This window comes from Anoplolepis gracilipes, chromosome 9 (genome assembly GCF_047496725.1).
Source record: "Anoplolepis gracilipes chromosome 9, ASM4749672v1, whole genome shotgun sequence".
Lineage (NCBI taxonomy): Eukaryota > Metazoa > Arthropoda > Insecta > Hymenoptera > Formicidae > Anoplolepis > Anoplolepis gracilipes.
The window spans coordinates 4016474-4036355 of NC_132978.1; the positions used below are offsets into that span (position 1 = coordinate 4016474).

Genomic DNA, 19882 nt, shown 5'->3' on the forward strand with positions numbered 1-19882 from the left:
GGGACTTTAAAGCACCAATTAAATGGCGACTTATCGATCTTTGAGCAGAAATGTAGCTGAATCAAACGAACCATAGTTTCGGCAAAGGACCGCGACGCGGAAAATCCAATTTATCTCGACTACGCCAATAAATATATTATCCGGCTTTACTCGTTATCCACAATGGAAGTCGCGCGCGACTTCTTGTTCATTAATCCGTTAACTCTCAAAGATATTCGCGACATTGGTCTTATCGTCCCCGTGCAAATTCGTAAAGACAATTCGAACTTCAATTTGATAAGCTTCAGATGTCTTATCCGTAGTAATCATATCGTAATACGGCATTGATTTCAGAGAGAAATTCTAACTTACGCTTGTAACAGTCATACGGAATCGGAAACGTTACAAAGGACAACGTTCTGTCGGAGTTCTATGTTTCAAGGACGTGGTCTCTGGTCTCGAGATGGTAGTAAATTGAAAAGCGAGATCAATAGTGGAAGGAGCGAGGGAGGAGAACAATGCGTATTTTCGCGAACAAAAACAAGGAGTGGGATATATGAACGGTTGGTAGCAGATCAGAAGGCGTCCGGAAACGCGAGAAAATAAGAGAAGGAAAGAGTAGGATAGTAGAGGCGAGCCAGTCAGCCAATCGTATATGAATTTGTTTACGATGACAGCGCGCTGTCGAAAAAGTTTCTGTGGCTGACGTCGACGTCGTCTACAAGAAATACGAAAGTTAACTCGCTTTTTAAAACGTCAGCTCTGACATTATAAGACGAGGGATCGCTGTTTCTTACTCTTCGCATTTGCCTTTGACGATTCGACGAAAATCAATCATATTTCGAAAGGCTCGAAGATGACTCCGTCCTTCTTACGATCAGATCATCCACGGTGAGATCTACGACGAAGGTCAGCTCTTCATTTCGGATAAATCTCGAAGATGTTCGTTCACGAAAATCCGTGCGATCAAAGTTAACGTCTGCCTGGGCGCACAAAAGGCGCAGAGGATTCGTATCAAGATTCGTACGTCTTTACGTGAATTTTCCGACAATAAATCGGAAGGAAAGCGCGCACAATGGACCTCGAAAGGAATATCGGTGCCTATTCGAGTTCCTCGAGCCTTCTTTTTCCGGTGCGCTCGACAAGCTCCATTCCGCGCACGATGCTCGATCTATTCGTTGCCCTTGTCGACGTCGTCGAACCGAAAACCGTCGAGATCGTCGCGGGAGGCTCTAATACGTTATGAGTTTGGCCACCGGCCACGAGAGTTATCTTCCCTCCACTTTGTTCTCGCTAGCCGTGCCAATGGTGCTCGCGATGATGAATCAAAGTCGTAAGGCGATTCCGCTATCTGGGGATTGCGCGGCAGAGAGGAAAAGAGAGTGATTCGGAGGGCTCTTCTTAATTTCGTAAGATAAGGCGACTGCGTTTTAAATCAATGGTGCGCAAACGTTGGAGATAAAGTCCGAGACATAAGTATAAAAAGAAGCCATTACGCGCGATTATGCCTCTTCTTGCATCGCGCGCGCCACATTTACGAGCTGGCATTTAAGCGCCACGTTGTAATCAAGCTGATTAAAATCACATGTGAATTAATCTTATGACTTCACGCACAGAAACGGCGTTAAACGAGATAATAATATAAATTAGTAAAATTAAAATTCTCCAGCTTTCAGGAGCTGAAAATGTTGGAATTATATAACTGAATAAAATGTATGCGATACATGGATTAATTAATGTAGCTTTTATTGTTAATTCATATATGACAATAACATATGACACAAAAAATATTCTTCCATTAATAATTATGCTTTTACATATTTTTGTAAATTTAAATATATAAATACATTATGTATATTATAGAGAGAATATTTTATTGTATCATATAATTTCAATGGATTCTTATGATTTTATGCTTAAAGTACCTTAAAAAGTTAGATTGTTCTTTAGAACAGCCTTGCGTTAATTTATTTTTTCGTTCTTGAAAAAATTACGATATAATATTTAAAAAATATTAAAACAACTGCTGCGATTCCCTAACGAGAAATTGTGAGAAGTGTAGGGCTGAGTTATTATGGGGGATTACGACGTGAAAATGTGAACAGCCGGACTTGGGCTCGTAATTATTCCGCGCTCGTAAAAAGGTCTTGCCGGGTCATTGCCAAAGCATTCTCTCGAGATGCAGTTGATTTAAGTTCCTATAAAGGAGAGTCTCTGGAGTTCCTTGCCAAGAGACGATCTGGGACTTGTGATGTATCGATATCGATGTAGTCGCTTAGCGATTATCGTAATATTTTATCGTTAACAATAATCGTAACATTTTTTGTGCGAAGGAAAGGAAACATTTGCTTTATCGAAAACGTTATTGTGCGATATACTTTGCTACGTTTTATTATATTTGAAATATTTATGTTCCAGTATATCACAGTGTATTTTATTCTACATAAAAAAACCATTAATAATAATATTATATGTATATGAGACAAATTTTTTATTTTTTCTGTTTACGTATAGTTTATGCTGCGTTAATCCGTGAAAAAAAATATATATATATATATTAATGGAAAAAATATTTTTTAATATAATCATTCTTTTATGTTATTCCTTGTGGTTTTATTTACAATTATATTCACAATTATAGAGAGTACAAAATAAAATTATACTCTTTTCCAATTAATTTTGAATCTACATCCACGTATAATAATTGTTATATAATTATTATTTCAAATATGTGACTTAAAAATTTATTTGTTAAAATATTCACGATCAATTAAAATATTCATAATAAATGCAAGAAACTGACTGAATTTTGTAGTTCTATACAAAACGATAAGAATTTTCGATCTTACAGTTAGTGAATTTAATGAGTTTCAAGGGAATAATGCAAGACGTATTATTTTACAGTGTCTTGCGCATCGCATAACGAGCAACCTTATTGGCGGCAACCTCTCCTCTTTTATGTTCCTTTAGATTATCGTATACTAGTAGTCGGAAGCTTAACAACCGCGTCGGGCATCCCCGTAAAAGGTACACCATGCTAATTAACTTTGCAACTTTTCGCGGGAATGGCCTTTCCTCGGCAACTTTCAACTTTGTCGGCATCAAGGACTGTTTCTTCTCACATTGGAGATAAAATTGGAGAGAGAGAGAGAAAGAGAAAAAGAGAGAAAAAGAGTATAACTCATTAAATTTTCAAAGCGTTATTCTGGCATCATGTTCGGCGCGAAGGTGGATCGTTTTCACCTCATTATCCTTCCATCAATTTGTTAATTATTTATTATAGATATTAATCGGCAATAATAATCACTGTATATTTTAGCTATCCCGACTCAATCTACAAGACATTTTGTTTATATTGTCACTAAAAAAATACAGTAATACATAAACACAAAATTTTTACAGTAAATAACTGTATATAAATACTGTAAAATTTTTACAGTAAATAATTTGTAGAATTTAGAGAGAAAGAGTGTTTGCTTTCCAAAATAAACAGTATTTAAATACACGTGCATAAACGAGTGCCGTACTTTTAATGCATGTTATTAACAATTTAGAAATTAAAAATAAAAAATTTAATTAAAATTTAAAAAAATATATGTATATTTATATTTCTTTATAATATATATATGTACTATATGTATATATGTACTTTTTTTCGAAAAATTCACAAAATTAAACATTTTTATATCTTCCTTATTTTTTATTATCTTTGAACATTTTTCAAAATTATATAGTTACACACAAAATATACAAAGTATGTATGTATTAATAAATATCCGTTTAAGTAAAAAGCAACTATAAATAATAATTAAATATGTGTAGATATGTATGTGGCATCTGATCACATAATATTCTTGATATGAAGGATCATGCAACTTATTATTTACTTGTTTAATATATATTTGTGATGCAAATATTTACAATAATGAGATAAATTTTCAAAATAGATAAACAAGCACAAATAGGATACCGACATTAATATTGTTAATAACTACCATTACTATTACGCGTGCTTACGCGCAAATCTTAATTTTAGTACTGTTAATTACATATAATTAATAATATTGTCTATATATCTCAAATATACGTATTGTATATTTTGCAGTGTGTGGTTTATATTAATATATTCTATGCTAATTTGCTTTGTGTTTATTCAATTTCATTTGTAATAAGTAATAACTAATATATGGATGTAAATAACAGAATTATAGTACGTGGATTATATTGTGTACATTAAGTAACGTTCTTCTAGCATTCTTTAAACTAAATAAACTTAATATTTATAAACTGTTTAAAATATAAATTGTAGATATGTAATTATCAATTATATAATTTTTAGTCTAAACATGTTTACACGCAATATAATAGAAGAAAACTGTAAATTGTTTATTTAATTCCTTTAGTTAATCCAGTTTGTTATTACAAAGGAAAAGATGTAAGAATTATGGGGTGTAAAATGAAAAACGAAAAATGAAAAATAAAAAAGAATGAGACAGAAAGAGAGAAAAAAGAAGAAGAGAGATGTATAGGTACATGTCTTTAAAGATATATCTCTTTCTTCTTTCTTTCGTTTTTAGTAAATTAATCTACTCACAATCTTGTTAATATAATAAAAAATAATTTATTTCAAAAACAAAAAAAAATATTTCGAGTATTTTGTGCAAAAGAAGCAAACAAATATTGTAGTTATTTTACAAAGATTAATTTCAAAATATTATACATATATTGCGATATACAACCAAACACATTAATTTAAATCATTATAAAAATGTGTTGCATTGTTTCCATGATTCAACAATATTAATTACATAATTTCAAGGAAGAAACGGTTCTCTATATCTTTAAAGATATTTAAGTGTTCATGTAATTTTCGACCACTTAAGACAACTGCGAAACTGTTAATTGTATTTCTTATATTTATGTCGTTTGTATATGTGTGTGTGTGTCGTATCTTTATCCGCAAGTATTCATTACACTTGGCAACTTTGTCACTTATCGCTTTTAACTTGGGACATCTTTCATTTGCAAGTAAAATCAGTCTCTCGTTGCTTACATCGCGCAAAGTATCATCATAATCGAAGTTCGAAATTAGTAAACTTTGCAATACTATTCTTCGAGTTGCTTCCGGCGGATAACTTGCCATTTATATGTACATGAACGTGCTTATCCGTCGAATTTTGACAAGATCGGCAAATTTCCTAAGAAACCTCCGTTATGAAATATCAATGTTCATCACCGATCAAACATACTTCAAGAAATGTAGCAAAAATTCGCTACTTTCGCGCAATTCACTACTGCAACAGGTGGTTGCGTAAACGTATCCATTAAATCGTCCGACAGAGCAAAAATGTTTTATGTAAAGAATGAGAGTTTTTCTTTGAGAATATTCCCTCTGCTGATGAAAACAAATATTCTCTACAAAAATCTCAACACAAGAACTTAAAGAAAAGAGAGGAATATTGAACAAAGTAAATGTGAAAACTGTACATTAAATAACAAATAAAAGTGAAAAAAATTCGTTCAATATAGACTTTTTAAATTAAAAATGTAAATTTACCTTTCTTTCTTACAATATTTTTGATATAAAAAGCAAGTCGCAATATATGTCATCCATCCAATTGCGCGTTTTATATTAGATGCTCTAAGTGTATGTATTTATTTTAAATCTGCGGCAACAAATAAACCAGTGACGCAACAGTGACAAAGACGTATTGTTTCGTCGAGGATAATGTGTGTCCAGGGTAAGGATGTCCGACGTTTGTTGACTCTTATTTTCAAGTCTTAACGAGGAGTCGAGTGCCAGTCTGTAATTTGACGTCGGCAATTCTCTCGACGGATCCTAGACCATCAGCTTCGTTCAATCAGAGTAATTGCGCGTTAAATCTCTTTGCTCGCCGTTGAATCAATTTTGCAGCTTCCCGAACTATCTTCGTATATTCCCGCTACGGGTATACGGTTGGCTACGGTGTTTCTCCGTAACTTGCTTCTCCCACGTGAGTCGATTAATCAGTTGAAAAGAATTAAAGATTTAGTTGCTGTTAATTCATTTATTCAAAGAGCCCATACAGAATGGTACCACCTATTTAGCAATTTATTCTAAATCTTTGTCCCTTTTTATTTTTATTTACAAATCCATGACATATACATTACGAAAATATTATTATAAGTCAGGGAAAATGTAATATAATTTAAAAAAAGATTATTTCTCGAGCAAAATTGAATAAATAATGTAAAGTAAAATTTTTTCCCAATAGATTTCATTTTTAAAAAATTTAACTTTTAAAATTGATAATATATTTATGCTATTTTACGATTTATTGATTTCTAGAGATTTTGTATTATATATTATTAAATTTATCTCTCGAAGATGATTATATATGTATATTAAAACACGTATATAGAAAGATACATTATTTCTGTTGAAAAAATAAAGTTTATCTTGATATTTTATACACAATTTCTCTCGTTCTGTAAATGTAACTTAAATTATTTAAAATCATTTTTATTTATTAAATAAAACAATGTACTTTTATATTTACGTACTAATAGTCGCTGTCGTAACAAATTTGATAACACATGACACAAAAAGTTAGAGATTATTTAATAAAACTGTAACTAAAATTATCTCATTAATGTTCCAAATATTAAAGTTACCTTTCCTAAAATCTTTCATATAAAATCTTATTTTATTTTCCTTCTAAAAAAATTACACACAAATAAATAATATCAAATTTATCTATAATACATTTCCAATTTATTTCTGAATATCATTTTCTTGTAGGATTAACTACGTTTTCCAATTCTCCCATATAAATATCATAATTTTTCACATGACGTGGCACACTCCCTCTTCTCAGCATGTTTAACATAAAATGTAGCATCAGCGATGATTCAGCGAAAAGATTTTTGTACCTAATAAAGATATCGAATAAAATTTCTCTAAAGCGTCCAATATAACTGTACAATTTATGCATGTTGCGATGTATCGCAATCGTGCTTTCACATCAAGAAGAAATCGAGAAAGTCCCCTGTGCCATGGAAGCTATATACGTAATGATATTACTAACTTAGGCGAATGCAAACTGACGTCCGTATGCTTTTAAATCTCGCTGAGCAGAAGAAATAAAGCAACAACTCTGCTCTCAAGGCTCTTCCCTCCCCCCCCCCTCTCTCTCACTCTCTCTCTCTCTCTTATCATATCCCGGAGCAAAAAAATTTCCTCGGCAAATTCCCAACTGAATTTGTTAGAGAACGAGGGACGGGCGGACACGCGCGTGTTCCTCTCTCGTATATTCCGCGTGCAACGTGTCCGCGTGCAACGTGTCCGCGTGCGTGTTCCACGGCTCAAGCCAAGTCTGCTTCGTTTCCGTGTTCGATATTGGTTTCGCGCCGGTTTGCGCTTCTTTCTCCTCTCAGTCTGGCCCCCTCAGCCTTTCTCTGCTTTCTAGTTTTCTTTAACTCTCTCGCCGCCACCACCCTTTCCTTCCTCCCTCCCTCCCTCCTTTCCGCCGGTTTCCATCCCTCCATCCATCGCGCCAACCGCATCGCGCTTTTTCTTCCGCGATATTTCCGCATCGGGAAAAAGTGTATGGGAAAACCGAATGGAATGCCTAGTGAAAGAGAGATGGAAAGAAATAAAATTTGAAGAAGCGTCGATATAAAGTGACTCACGATTCTCTCCACCGTCGCCGGAAATACGCTTTGATAACGTCTCGATGGGTCAACAACGACTACTCGGTCGCATAAGCTCGTTTTGTGCGGTGAAATAAGAGCAGTATCGAGAGACTGGCCGTGATTATTATCGTAGCGCGACGTTATAAACGTAACTAATAAATAAAATGAGAATGCACATATAAGGTTTATAAAGAAAATTGATTTGCGAAACATTTTTAGATAAGAACGAAATGGGGAGTAAGCAGCTGAAATTAAAGTTTGCATTTAGATACAGACAGATACATGAGAGCAGTATTATGCGCAATTGTGTCGCGAGATAAGAAAACGATGCAGAAATTTCGATGGAAGAGGATCTCGGATTTGAAAAGTGACGTACACGTACATTGCCGATATAGAAGCGCGGCGGAAAACGCAGATTATAAGACTGAAATATGGCCCTAAGCCTTTTATTCTGCCGTCGGTATTATATCCCAGGATTTATTTACAAGCGGCGAAGAAAATCCGCTTCCGTGCGCGAGGTATGCGACAGCAAGAAAAATTCAAAGCCAAATCGATAAACATATCCTCCGATTTCGTATCCGGGAGGATTTGCTACGGCATAAAAAAAAAGAAGAAAGATTAAAGTATTAAGTAACGTGATGTGGCCAATAATTGTGCGGACAATATCGATTAAAAATAAGCTCTTTTCTATGAGTCTCCCTCTCTCTCTCTCTTTCTCATTTGAAGAGCGAAATAACGGAAAATCGTAACTCAAGTTGATTTCTCGTTTGCGCTCGCGCGTACTCCAATTTTCATACCCGCTTGATTATTCGATCGATACAATTGTAACTCGTAAACGTCCGCACGCGAAAGTTTAAATTGTTGAGCAAGCAGCGGTCGCGACGACAGTCCGTCGCGCTCAACTAAACTGTATGCTCACTCACAGAGGATTAAACTGAAAGTCAAATCCGCGGGATTTGCTGTAGCACTCATTACATGCAGATTTCACGGTGGCATATTCAGCCGTTATGACGCACCAAAGAGATGAGTGGACGACAATAGCGTCTGCCACGCGGTAAGCTAAGAATCACCCCGTTTGACAAATGAGTTTTTATGTTCAACAATGAATGCTACTCCGCCAGACGATTTCCTTTACGTCTTCCTTTACATTTTTCTCTCAATGACATAAATTTCATGCAGCTTTTATCTATCATCATTTATCAACTTGATATACATTATATTTTTTTATGTAATACGCATCTATTATTATGACAACATTCTTTTTTAACGAAGAAAATGAATAAGTTTTGAAAGTAAAATTAGAACCATTGTAGCAATATTTTCATTTGGTAAAGATAAATCATCTAATGATATGTCTTAACATTCTGATACGCTCACACTTGCTACTTTCGTAGAAATTCTTTAATTTTCTCGTCGATTTGTATTACTTTCATTCAATTTCATTTTTCGATCAATTTTCCCCGTTTAGTTTAACCCGCAACCTAACAAGGTCGAGAGTTACGTTGATTCAGAAAAAAACGTTTTAGTTTTCTAAAAGTCTTTGTTCAATTTTATTACCGACAGGAAATACTTGACAAATATGTATTATGTATATTATAATTACATTAAACATATCTGAATAACTAAATCTATAAACAAAGTCTTTATTAGTATAAAGTTTAATTGCTATTAACGTAAAATAGAAAATTTGGTTAATTATTGTAATTTTCACACGCATTATATATATATATATATATATATATATATATATATATATATATATATATATATAATTTTTAGAGTGCACGTGACTTCGAAATAAATAAATTTAACCATCTTGTGCTGTATGTGTGCGTGTGTGTAGATAAACCAAAGGGTCCATGAAAAATCACTAGAGAAAACCCTCGGCGCTACAAGCAGACTATGAACTGGTTTTGAAGTGGCTTCCCACCAAGAGTGCTACACGATACACGTACACATTCTATCGATCCACATGGCAATTCCGAGACACAAATTCGCCAATATCACTGACGAAAGTTTTTTCTGGTCGCAAGCAATTAAAAGTGTACATTTATTTTATACCGTCGTTCCAAATTTAACGTTACTTTATTTGATTACCCTTCATCAATTAATAATATATATTCATATGTGTACTCCTGTGCGTCAATATTTAAAAAACTCGACAGATACAAAGATATTTTAATTCAAATTGTCTTTAATAGAAATAAATTCCTATTAAAAATCCTATTATTAGGGAGAAAGAGAGAATCAAGAAAAAAAGAAAAAGAAGGAAAACATAACAAAGATGTTGATATCTTTTTAATTTTAATTACTCTTTGCAATTATATTTTACTTTCGTATAAAAATTGGCTAGATTAAATAAAATTAATCCAAGTGCATAATAGTGTTTCAAAGTAAATTCACAATATCGAATTTGCAATATTATCCAATCGGTAAAATGTTTTCTTTTTAAAAGATGATCTTAAAAATTTTATATAGTCGTGTTTCAGCAACGTGAATTTTGCAAGCGTATAAAACAAATCTCATATAAAACTTTTTATAAAGCGTAAGCACAATAGCGGAAATCGGATTACAAAGATCCTGCACCGAGAGTACATACATCTAATGCAACATAAAAATGAAAACGATAAGTTACGGGTTACGTTGAAGAATGAATTTGACTAAATCGGATTTTATAAATGCACTTTGCGTATTATACATAACAAAGTCACTTTCAACTATCCAAAACTATCTCGAGGCTTTAGCAAATGACATTACTATTAATATTATATGGTATATTATTATTAATATTGCCATTAATAATTATAATCAGATTATTATATAAAATCTGTTTTCAAAATATTGTAATAAAATATAATAACAAATTAAACTCTGTTGCTGTTATAATTAATATTATAATTAAACCTAATATGTGATTAATATTAATAATATATCTGCTTAATAATTTTCTATATTTAATGTATAGAAATAAGAAAATAACAGCAAGTCATTTGAAAAAGCATACATTTCATTCAAATGAAATATATCGTTTTTGTTAAACATCGCTCGCTCGATGAAATGGTAATTTGCGAAATTGAGACTGCTAACAAAGGCAGTAATCGATATTATTGATTAATTTTCATGATCGATATTGACAGAATAATCATTGAAAATTAATCCTTGAATAGTTATAATGTTTGTATAGCACATATAAAATGTATTGTCGTTCAATTAGACGGTGTCGACTTGGATTAACGTTTTTCATGTAGTTTATTTTCGACAAATAAAAAAGCCCTCAATATATTGATGCGCTTTACGAACACGGAGAATTAAATATGACGCAAATCCGGATATTCAGCGAAGGAGAAAAGAACATCTGCTCGACAGAATAATAAACACGGCTGTATTTTGCGGGAACAAAAAAGAATTAACAAATCCACATTTGAATTTTATCGTAAATTTAAAAATACGCTTGTTTCAAGGATCTTCTTACAAGAAATGAAATTTTATTTCAACCTGTAATACAAATGCACTAAGGATTGTTAGCAGTATGAAGGAATTGACATGCTGAATCATATTATAGAAGTACTTCTGAAGCATTCTGAAATTTTTCTTAAGTTACAAGACGCATGTAATACGCTTTTAATGAAGCTAGGAAACGAATCAGATATGGTTGTCTACGATGTGTATCCGATAACGAAAAGGATAATAATGAGTATATATAATACTAATTTTAATAACAATGAGGAACGAGCGAGCCTATTATATTCTCAGTTGCTTACATAGTATGTGCTGTCAAGATTATAAATTTTGCTTATGGAAACGCTCCTTCTGCGCAGAGCGCGTTGATATAAGGGCTCTCGTGATTCAAGAGATATTCTTGCGAGTATCATGATTTTGCCTGATAAATCAGCTCCCTTTCTCTCGATTCATCTACTTCTCTTACGATTACCGTTTAAGATCGGTTATTTGATCCTTCGTTTTTTATGTGAAAAAAATGTTACATAATCAATCGTGCTTTTCGCACGACTACTTTGGTAATAAGAATTATGAATGAAAGTTTAAGCAAACGCAAAAATAAACTATATTCCTCATATTTTCAAAGCTAATATAAAATGATAGTTCTCGAAATTGTCCAATTTGTGTCAGAAATGTATCTACCATTTAGACATTTTGCAATTTTCTGTAACTGTGTGAAAACGGAACGAGTTTTCAGGGATAAATCATTTTTGACATGCGGGGAGCCGTGAGATTAATGAGCGTCAGGGATGTTTTTTTAACTTCAGTGAGAAATTTCTTATGACCGTGTGCGATGCGGCATCGTTTTATTACGGTACTAAAGAATCTGCTATACAGTAAGTTTCGGCTCAAATGGCGCTATTTCTTGCGCCAGTATAGATATCGATAACGCTAAATAAAATTATCAGGCAGTCTAGTCGAAAGTAAAACGTGTATAGAAAATATGCAGAGATATATTAAACACGTGCGAGAAAAATACACGAATAGTACTTACCCTTCTTCGACGCGTGAAAGGAATCATCTTTTGGCACGTACTGGATGTCATACTCCAGCGTGGTCTTCGGCAAAATAATTTTATCCTTGTTGATCTTGTAAACGGCGTACTTGAAGGCCAGCTCCGTGCTGCTATCCTTTTGGTCATGAGTGAATATAGCACCTGAAAAGTAAACACATATCGAATATAATCGCGTTAATCCTTGAAGTAAAATAACAAACTATAATATATTCCCGTATAGTAAGTATACTTTTAAACGATTAAAGTTCGCTCATCTATGCTAATAAACTTTAAGCTTTGAACAAGGCTGAATCTTATCTAATGAAACTTTACAATTTTAATGTCATTTTTAATTTTAATATATTTAATTTTAATTACATATCAAGTATTTTCCGAGGGGTTGGTCACTGAGGTAATTTTTGTACAAGGGCTAGGTAATTCAGCGGCAATCCCAGCAAAATTTTGGGTAATCCAAAGTTATTTTTGGTAAATTTAAATAATCTTTAGCGTTAAAATAATTTAAAGTAAAATTTCTTTTTCAAAATTTATTTTTAATTTGAGATACTATTAGGTAATCTTAAGTAATCCGAGGTATAATTTAAGGGTAATCCATATCAAAGGGTAATTTTTGTACATTATAACTGTTAGTGACCAACCCCTCGGTATTTTCTTTGTATTAAATATATTATTTATTATAAATATTGCATATTCAAACCGATTAGTTTTAATAAAGTTTAAGCGAAAAATCCGGTTTCAAATTAAAATAAAATATTAAATTATTTCAGAGTCACATAACAAAAGAGAGGCAATTGGTAGAAAAAAAATTTGTTACCAAAAATATTTTATATTAATTAAAGTACAACTAATTAAAAATTCAACTTAATACTAAAAATATAATTAATATATAATATGTATAATAATAATAGTAATAATATATTAATATAATAATATAATAATGATAATATAATAATATGTATATATACAATATATGTTATTATACATATATGTACATCATTATATATGTTATTATTACAAATCGTGTTATACATATAATTACATCCGCGGATAAATTATAAATGTTTGCGAAAATTCACTTTTACTCATGTTCATTTAATACTTGCATATGTTCAAATAAAAAACGCTTGATTAAAAACACTAATAAAGTTTAATCTAAACGATTAAAACTAGTTACAGTAATGAAATTATTAAAAATTATTGCAATTTCTTCGAGAAATGCCGGAACTGATCGCGTAGCATTTATATGATTAAATTCTGATAAGACTTGTCTATTTTTAATGACTTATCAATGAGATTATGTTTCCTTTGTCACATTTGTATACTTATTACATTATTATTAATTTTATATAGTAGTATACTCTTAATTAATTATCACAGGCGTAATAATATATATCATACGATTGACATAGCATTCAATTTCATGTAGAGACAAAGAGCATACATTTCAACTCAAAATACATTAAATCTTTAAAATGCTATTTTCTTGTAAATTTTTATTACTATTTAAACTTCAAGTTTTTTTCACTATACATTATATTATGCATTATACTGTGCATTAGATAAGTGAGCAAAGAGAGAGGTCATTCTTAACCTTTAGACTGTCGCAAAACCATTTTTGTGGCTCTGTGAGTGTGCTAATAAAATAGTGATATTTAATAAATTCTAAATGTACATTAATACATACATATGTGTACGTAGCGAGTATATAGTGTGTATTTGCGTTCTTATATATGTGTGCGTGTGTGCGTTGTGTGTTTGTATAGTACTAAAAATTTGTAATATTTTTTTAGTTATGTACTAAGCATATATTTGACAAAATAATTATGTTATTTTTTACATTATAAACATAGCACACCCACACACACATATATATATATATATATATATATATATATATAGGTACGTAGCAGATCACATTCTATAAAAATCATAAAATGTAACAAAAAATATAAATAAAACTTACTTAGAAATTGAAAAACAATACAATATACAAAAGAAATACAATACAAAAAATATGTTTACTAAATTTTTTCACTTATTTGAAAAAATATATAATTTTTCCAAAAATATACAAAAATACAATACAAAAAATATAATTACTAAATTTTTTTATTTATTTACAAAAATATATAATTTTTCTGTATAAGCCTATACATTTATATTCATTCATATTGTCACTACTGCTCTCAAAATTTCATAAATCAATGTTCAGAATCAAAATCAGTGACACCGAAAACCCCCAAATAGCTATTCTTGAGAAAATAAAAATTTTAAAAATTTTTTCCTCCGTTTCCTGCCGCAAAACCACTTTTGTGGCTCTGAATAAAAATCGAAATTTTACGCAATGTGCCTATTATTTATATATATAAATTTTTGAAAAAAAAAACATTATTTTAATGCAAAAATAGCGGCAACGTAAAGGTTAATCGCTCGACTGTCGTCGTGATGTAAAAAATGCAAAAGTAAAAACGTATCGCGATTAAAAATATGCGCCATTATTATATGACATGTCTGAATGAAAAGCAGCTTCTAATAACATCCATTCATCGACTGACACTGATTAAATAGCCGCTGGGTGTTGATAGTGCGCCAAAACTCATATCTCTTGCGACCACAACCTTCAAAAAGGTTTATGTGTGAAAGTCCCAAGGGAATATATTTTCAATTTATTGAACAGTAGACTCTAGCAACCCTACGTACATCTTGTTTTCATTGCCAGCTAGCCAAATCCTCGAGAAAAAGGAATATTTAAAAATGCTCTGGAGCATTGAAGAGAATTAATTTCCTTTCTTTATTCAGACTCTCATCGCAAAATGCTCGAGGTCGTTTGCGAAAACTAACGGGAATTCTCGCGATAAAAAGCGGCAAGATGCATTCTTGACCTAGCGCCAGAGGCAATTTATGGTCAAATGCGAGTGACGGTTATAAAAGCGATGGCTAGCTTTAATATTCGTTGTTTTCGAAAAATATGAAAATTCAAAGAAAACTATGCTAAAATTGCAAATCGATTAATATAAAGCATGTGCAATAACTTGAAAACAAGAAAGTAATAGATTTGCTTGTAAATAATGACATGTACATTTGATAATATGCTTATTAGATTATAATTAGCATTTTATTAACATAAAATATATTCTATACAATATTTTATATAATATTCTAATGTATATATTTTATTTTTCATTGATTTCTTTTTTTTTATTATATATATATGTTCCATTTCCTGTTTTTCATAAAAGAGTACACTCTATAATTCTTTATTTTTCATTTTTATATAATTACTTGTAAGAGATATTATTCACTCAACAGAAGTAAAGTTTATTATTTAATGTATCGTAACATTTATTTACTGTTTTGTAAATATTGTTATCTCTCATGTAAATTTGCGAAACCTATATTGTTATGAGATGCAAATATGCTCGAGCATATTAATGTCGAGCATTATTGTGAAGAAAAATGGGAATCAGGATGTATGTACAATCAGTTCTGACAGTTCTGATGCATGCAATGTTTTGTGTATATACGTGATACATCGTTAAAACATTGTAGCGATTTAATCGAATATTTCTTTCTAAATTACGATGGACGTTGAAAAGATGTTAATATTAACCATTTATCCGCAGATAAGGAAAGGAGGTTTGTTCAATATCGGGAGAATAAATGGATATATCGTAAACTGTAACGAGGTACGTTTGTATTTACGTCCCATCAAATCACCAGCTCCCCTTCTTTCTCCATTTTTCATCGACCGTTAACCCTTCCTAGCGGCATTTTCTTTTCGTCCGATGCGCTCTTTTGCTTTTCGTACCGTGTCGTAACTAGCTAATCCATTTATCTGTAACGCAGTGGATGCGCATTAGTGGTCTTCCATCTCTTATCCCGCAGTATTGTTCTTTATACCATCCTTTTTTCGTTTTTTCCGTTTTTTCCGTTTTCACCGTAACACGTTAAGTACTCTTATCCTCTCGTAAATGCTCACAATGATTTCTTTTGGTATTTTCTTGCAACCTTATCGACTACAGCTGCGCTTAATCATTAGTGTTAAATAAGGAATAGATAATCCCCAGATATAGATTGTTCACTACAATTTTCAATTTATTAGTCTGGCTTCAATTGTTTGTTTTAATTAAAAGTCAGATACAAGTAATTATTATGTAAATAATATTAATCGAGAATTCAGCTTTGATTAAATCAGGTATTAATTATTTCTGAAAGATATTTAATTACATATTTTAATACATACGTAAAAATTCATATAATAGAACTTCATCTATTTTTACTTCTACTTAGGTATTCATAATTTTCCACTGTGTGTGTGTGTATTCATATAGTGGAAAATGATATATATTTATTTCAAAGAATGTTTTTTTTTTCTATAAAATATAACATACTTCCCTCGCATCAATTTAAAAAAATATACATAAAATATATATATATATATATATATCAATAATAAAAAAATAAATTATGGAGAAACAGAAATTGAAGAAAATAGATGAGATTGAATGGTTTACTGGAAGGACACTTCTCTTGCACTCGAATCGCGTTTGCAATTTCGCGCAAATTCCTTAAATCATTTTAACTTTCAAAGTACTGCATTATTTTCTAAAATAATGCTGCAAAAATATTTATTATTTTTAAATCCCTTCAGAAAACATTTCTAAAAAAATGACCGGACTTTATCAATGAAACAGCTCATTGTCAGCAAAACGCATCGCGTCAACGTGATACTTAAGATTTCTGTATATTCTTAAGAAGCAAGCACCGGCAAAAATTATCAAAGAGTAACAAATTATCAAAGAGTATTATACAAATTTCTTGGAAAATATTATTAATAATAATGGTAATAATAGTAGTATTGATAGCGGTAATAATTCGAATAATGATAATAATTTCGTAATTAAATACGCGCAATAATTATAAACAATAATCAGCATTGCTAAATTTACGTAAGCTAAATTACAAATTTAATATTTAAGACAAAAAAATATATATCACCGAATATACATCAATTATTAGTTCATCAGCTAAAGAATATGTACCTTAAAGTGATTAAAATTGATTAATATCTTATGCTTACGTAGTAAATAATCCATAATTTCCATAATGTCTGTAATAATATTAAACATTATGTAATAATACAGTAATATGATATAATATACAATTTTTTTATATCTAATATAATAATATTAAAACTATTTGTAAGAAATAATGAGCTTGAGATAAAAGACAGGAAATGTAAAATCTAATACTGATTATGATATGAAGTCAATAATTGGAGATTACCATTATTTTTAATTTTAAAATTTTTTGCTCCTGTTTCTTTTAGAAATTTGTAAATTTAAAGTATCAACTCAACAATATTTATACTAAACATTTATTTTTGAGATAATCTAAAAAAAATTCTTCAATGCTTCAAAAAGCGCAGATTTTTATATCAGAATTTAAAACATAAACAAATCTAACACTAAATGAAAATTGCTGGCATTGTGCTAATATAGAAGCTAAATGGACATACACTACATGTAGTAATAGTTCGTAAATCTTTAGATCGTAATAGTGTTTCTGCGTTCGCAATACCTTCTGCTCAATATTTGACCGCATTCATATATGCTATATTCGTGACCAATTTGCATGTTTGTTTTGGTCAATATCGTACGGATCTGTGGCAGATTTATGAAGGATTCATGCATGTTAATTTCTGGTAAATGGTAATAAGTTTTCGTTATAAAACAAACTAAATACATAAAGCTTAAGACACACTATATAAAGACAATTCAAATGTTTTCTGTCAAATATCGGTGATACAGTGCAATGATCTCTAGAAATTTCGAGGATTATAATTCTCCGAATTTTTTGGATTTTCTCGTTACGAAAGACAAAAATTATACGTTTCGGGACAAAATAAAAAATCTACATAGCAATAATATGTAATTACTTTTCAACATGTAAAATAGAAGTTTAATATAAATTGCGATATAAATAACTAGAAAAAGAATAATTTCTCGTATAAATGTATAGTTAAAAATGCCGAATAAAATTTTTCATGTAAACTTCATTTCTGAGAAAATTGATTTAAAAAATTGGAAAATTAATATGATATTAACATATATTAATATAACATATTTATATTTTTTTTGTTTCTAAGTGGAAGCACAAGGTGAGAGTATGCATTTCAATCGAGCTTGAATTATCTTTTAATTAATTGTCAAATTTATTTTGACACAATAATTATTAATAGGTAAAAAAATATATTTTACTTATTGTTAGTAAAATGATTTAAAATTATTTAAATTATACACACTACAGAAGTTACACATGTAAAATATAAATTTTGCCATTTTATTTATTTGATAAAATATCTATACGTATTTTAGTAGCCGTTATCAAAATGATCTATATGATGTGTAATGCAAAGTCGTTAATCATTTAAGCTTAAAAAATTGTAAATACGTTAATAATTTTAAAAATTGAAAATTATTTTTCTTTAAAATAAACTCTTGTGTCAAGAAATATTCTTCTTTACATTTTACATATTCTTACAAAAAATCACTTGCTTTCTGTTTATATTACAATTCGCAATACATTCAGTATTATAATTTTCTCTCTCTTTCTTTTAATAACAATAATACATACACACTTAAATATAATTTTATTTTATTTACATTATCTGAGAATAGATAAAAGTTTAACATAACTTTTTTAATATAGTATAGAGTAGTTATTATATAAGTTAAAAACCTGACAATTTTTAAAATAAACTCTATATATAATCTTAGAATCATTGTGTATGTCTGACTTTGGCATTTCTTATATCTCTTCTTATCGTTTGATTTTCATGCGGGTCCAATATAATATTTCAACAGCAGCACTACGATAAAATAACGAGAAGCATGAAGGCTGTTTGTTATAATACCTTGGGATTATATATGCGTACGTGAGATTAAAGGAAGAATCATGCAAAGATGAGCAATGGAGAAACTTCAGAGCAAGAACCCATCCCTAGTTGCATCCGCGTTTCTATAAAGATACGATTCAACACAGCTCGCATGTTTATTAAAGTTTCCTTTCTAACTTTGGTCGTACAACTCTGATCAAACACATATAAATTCCGAAAATATGTACTCTTTTTTAATCCTACATATACAAATTTTTAATGGAATAAATAATAATCATATACGAAAATTCAAACACATACATACATGCACACATTATATTAAAACTACTTTAAAAAAAGGGAAAGATAAAGACAGACAAACAGAAAAAGAAAGAGAGAGAGAGAGAGAGAGAGGACGCAATTTTATTTTATAAAAACTTATTCTAAAAGAACATTTGGTTGAGAAGAAAATTTAACAAAGGCTGGCAATATGTAATTTATTAAAAGAAGTTAATCACTTAGACTTTTAATTAGAACAACGAGATTAGTTCGAATTTATAAGATTGTAACAGCAAAATCTTTTTGCTGAATTTCCATATAGTATATGCTGGCTTATTTGAAAAGGGACTAACACAAGCAACTAATCTGCATCGATTGATTAATGAGAAAAACGAAAGTTAGAGCTCTCTTAAGCTGGCAAGACCAAATCAGCAAAATCAAATGGGATCTAATGGATTATTTAGTACTTATTTTGTACTATTTTGTACCACCAAAAATAATTTTGTACCCCATGCCAATTCAGAAAAAATCGTGGCGCTGCTAACTTAATATTAAGCTTAATA

At 30.6% G+C, this 19882-nt stretch overlaps 1 protein-coding gene across 6 annotated transcripts in view; it reads right to left on the reverse strand.

Annotated features, from left to right (window-relative positions):
• Nucleotides 1-19882, reverse strand: part of LOC140669196 (glutamate receptor ionotropic, kainate 2) — a 140568-nt gene that overhangs the window by 86178 nt on the left and 34508 nt on the right. For all 6 annotated transcript variants that reach the window (XM_072898798.1, XM_072898800.1, XM_072898797.1 and 3 more), the window contains one exon: nt 12146-12307. In XM_072898798.1, the coding sequence (XP_072754899.1) occupies nt 12146-12307 (162 nt within the window). The remainder of the gene's footprint in view (nt 1-12145; nt 12308-19882) is intronic.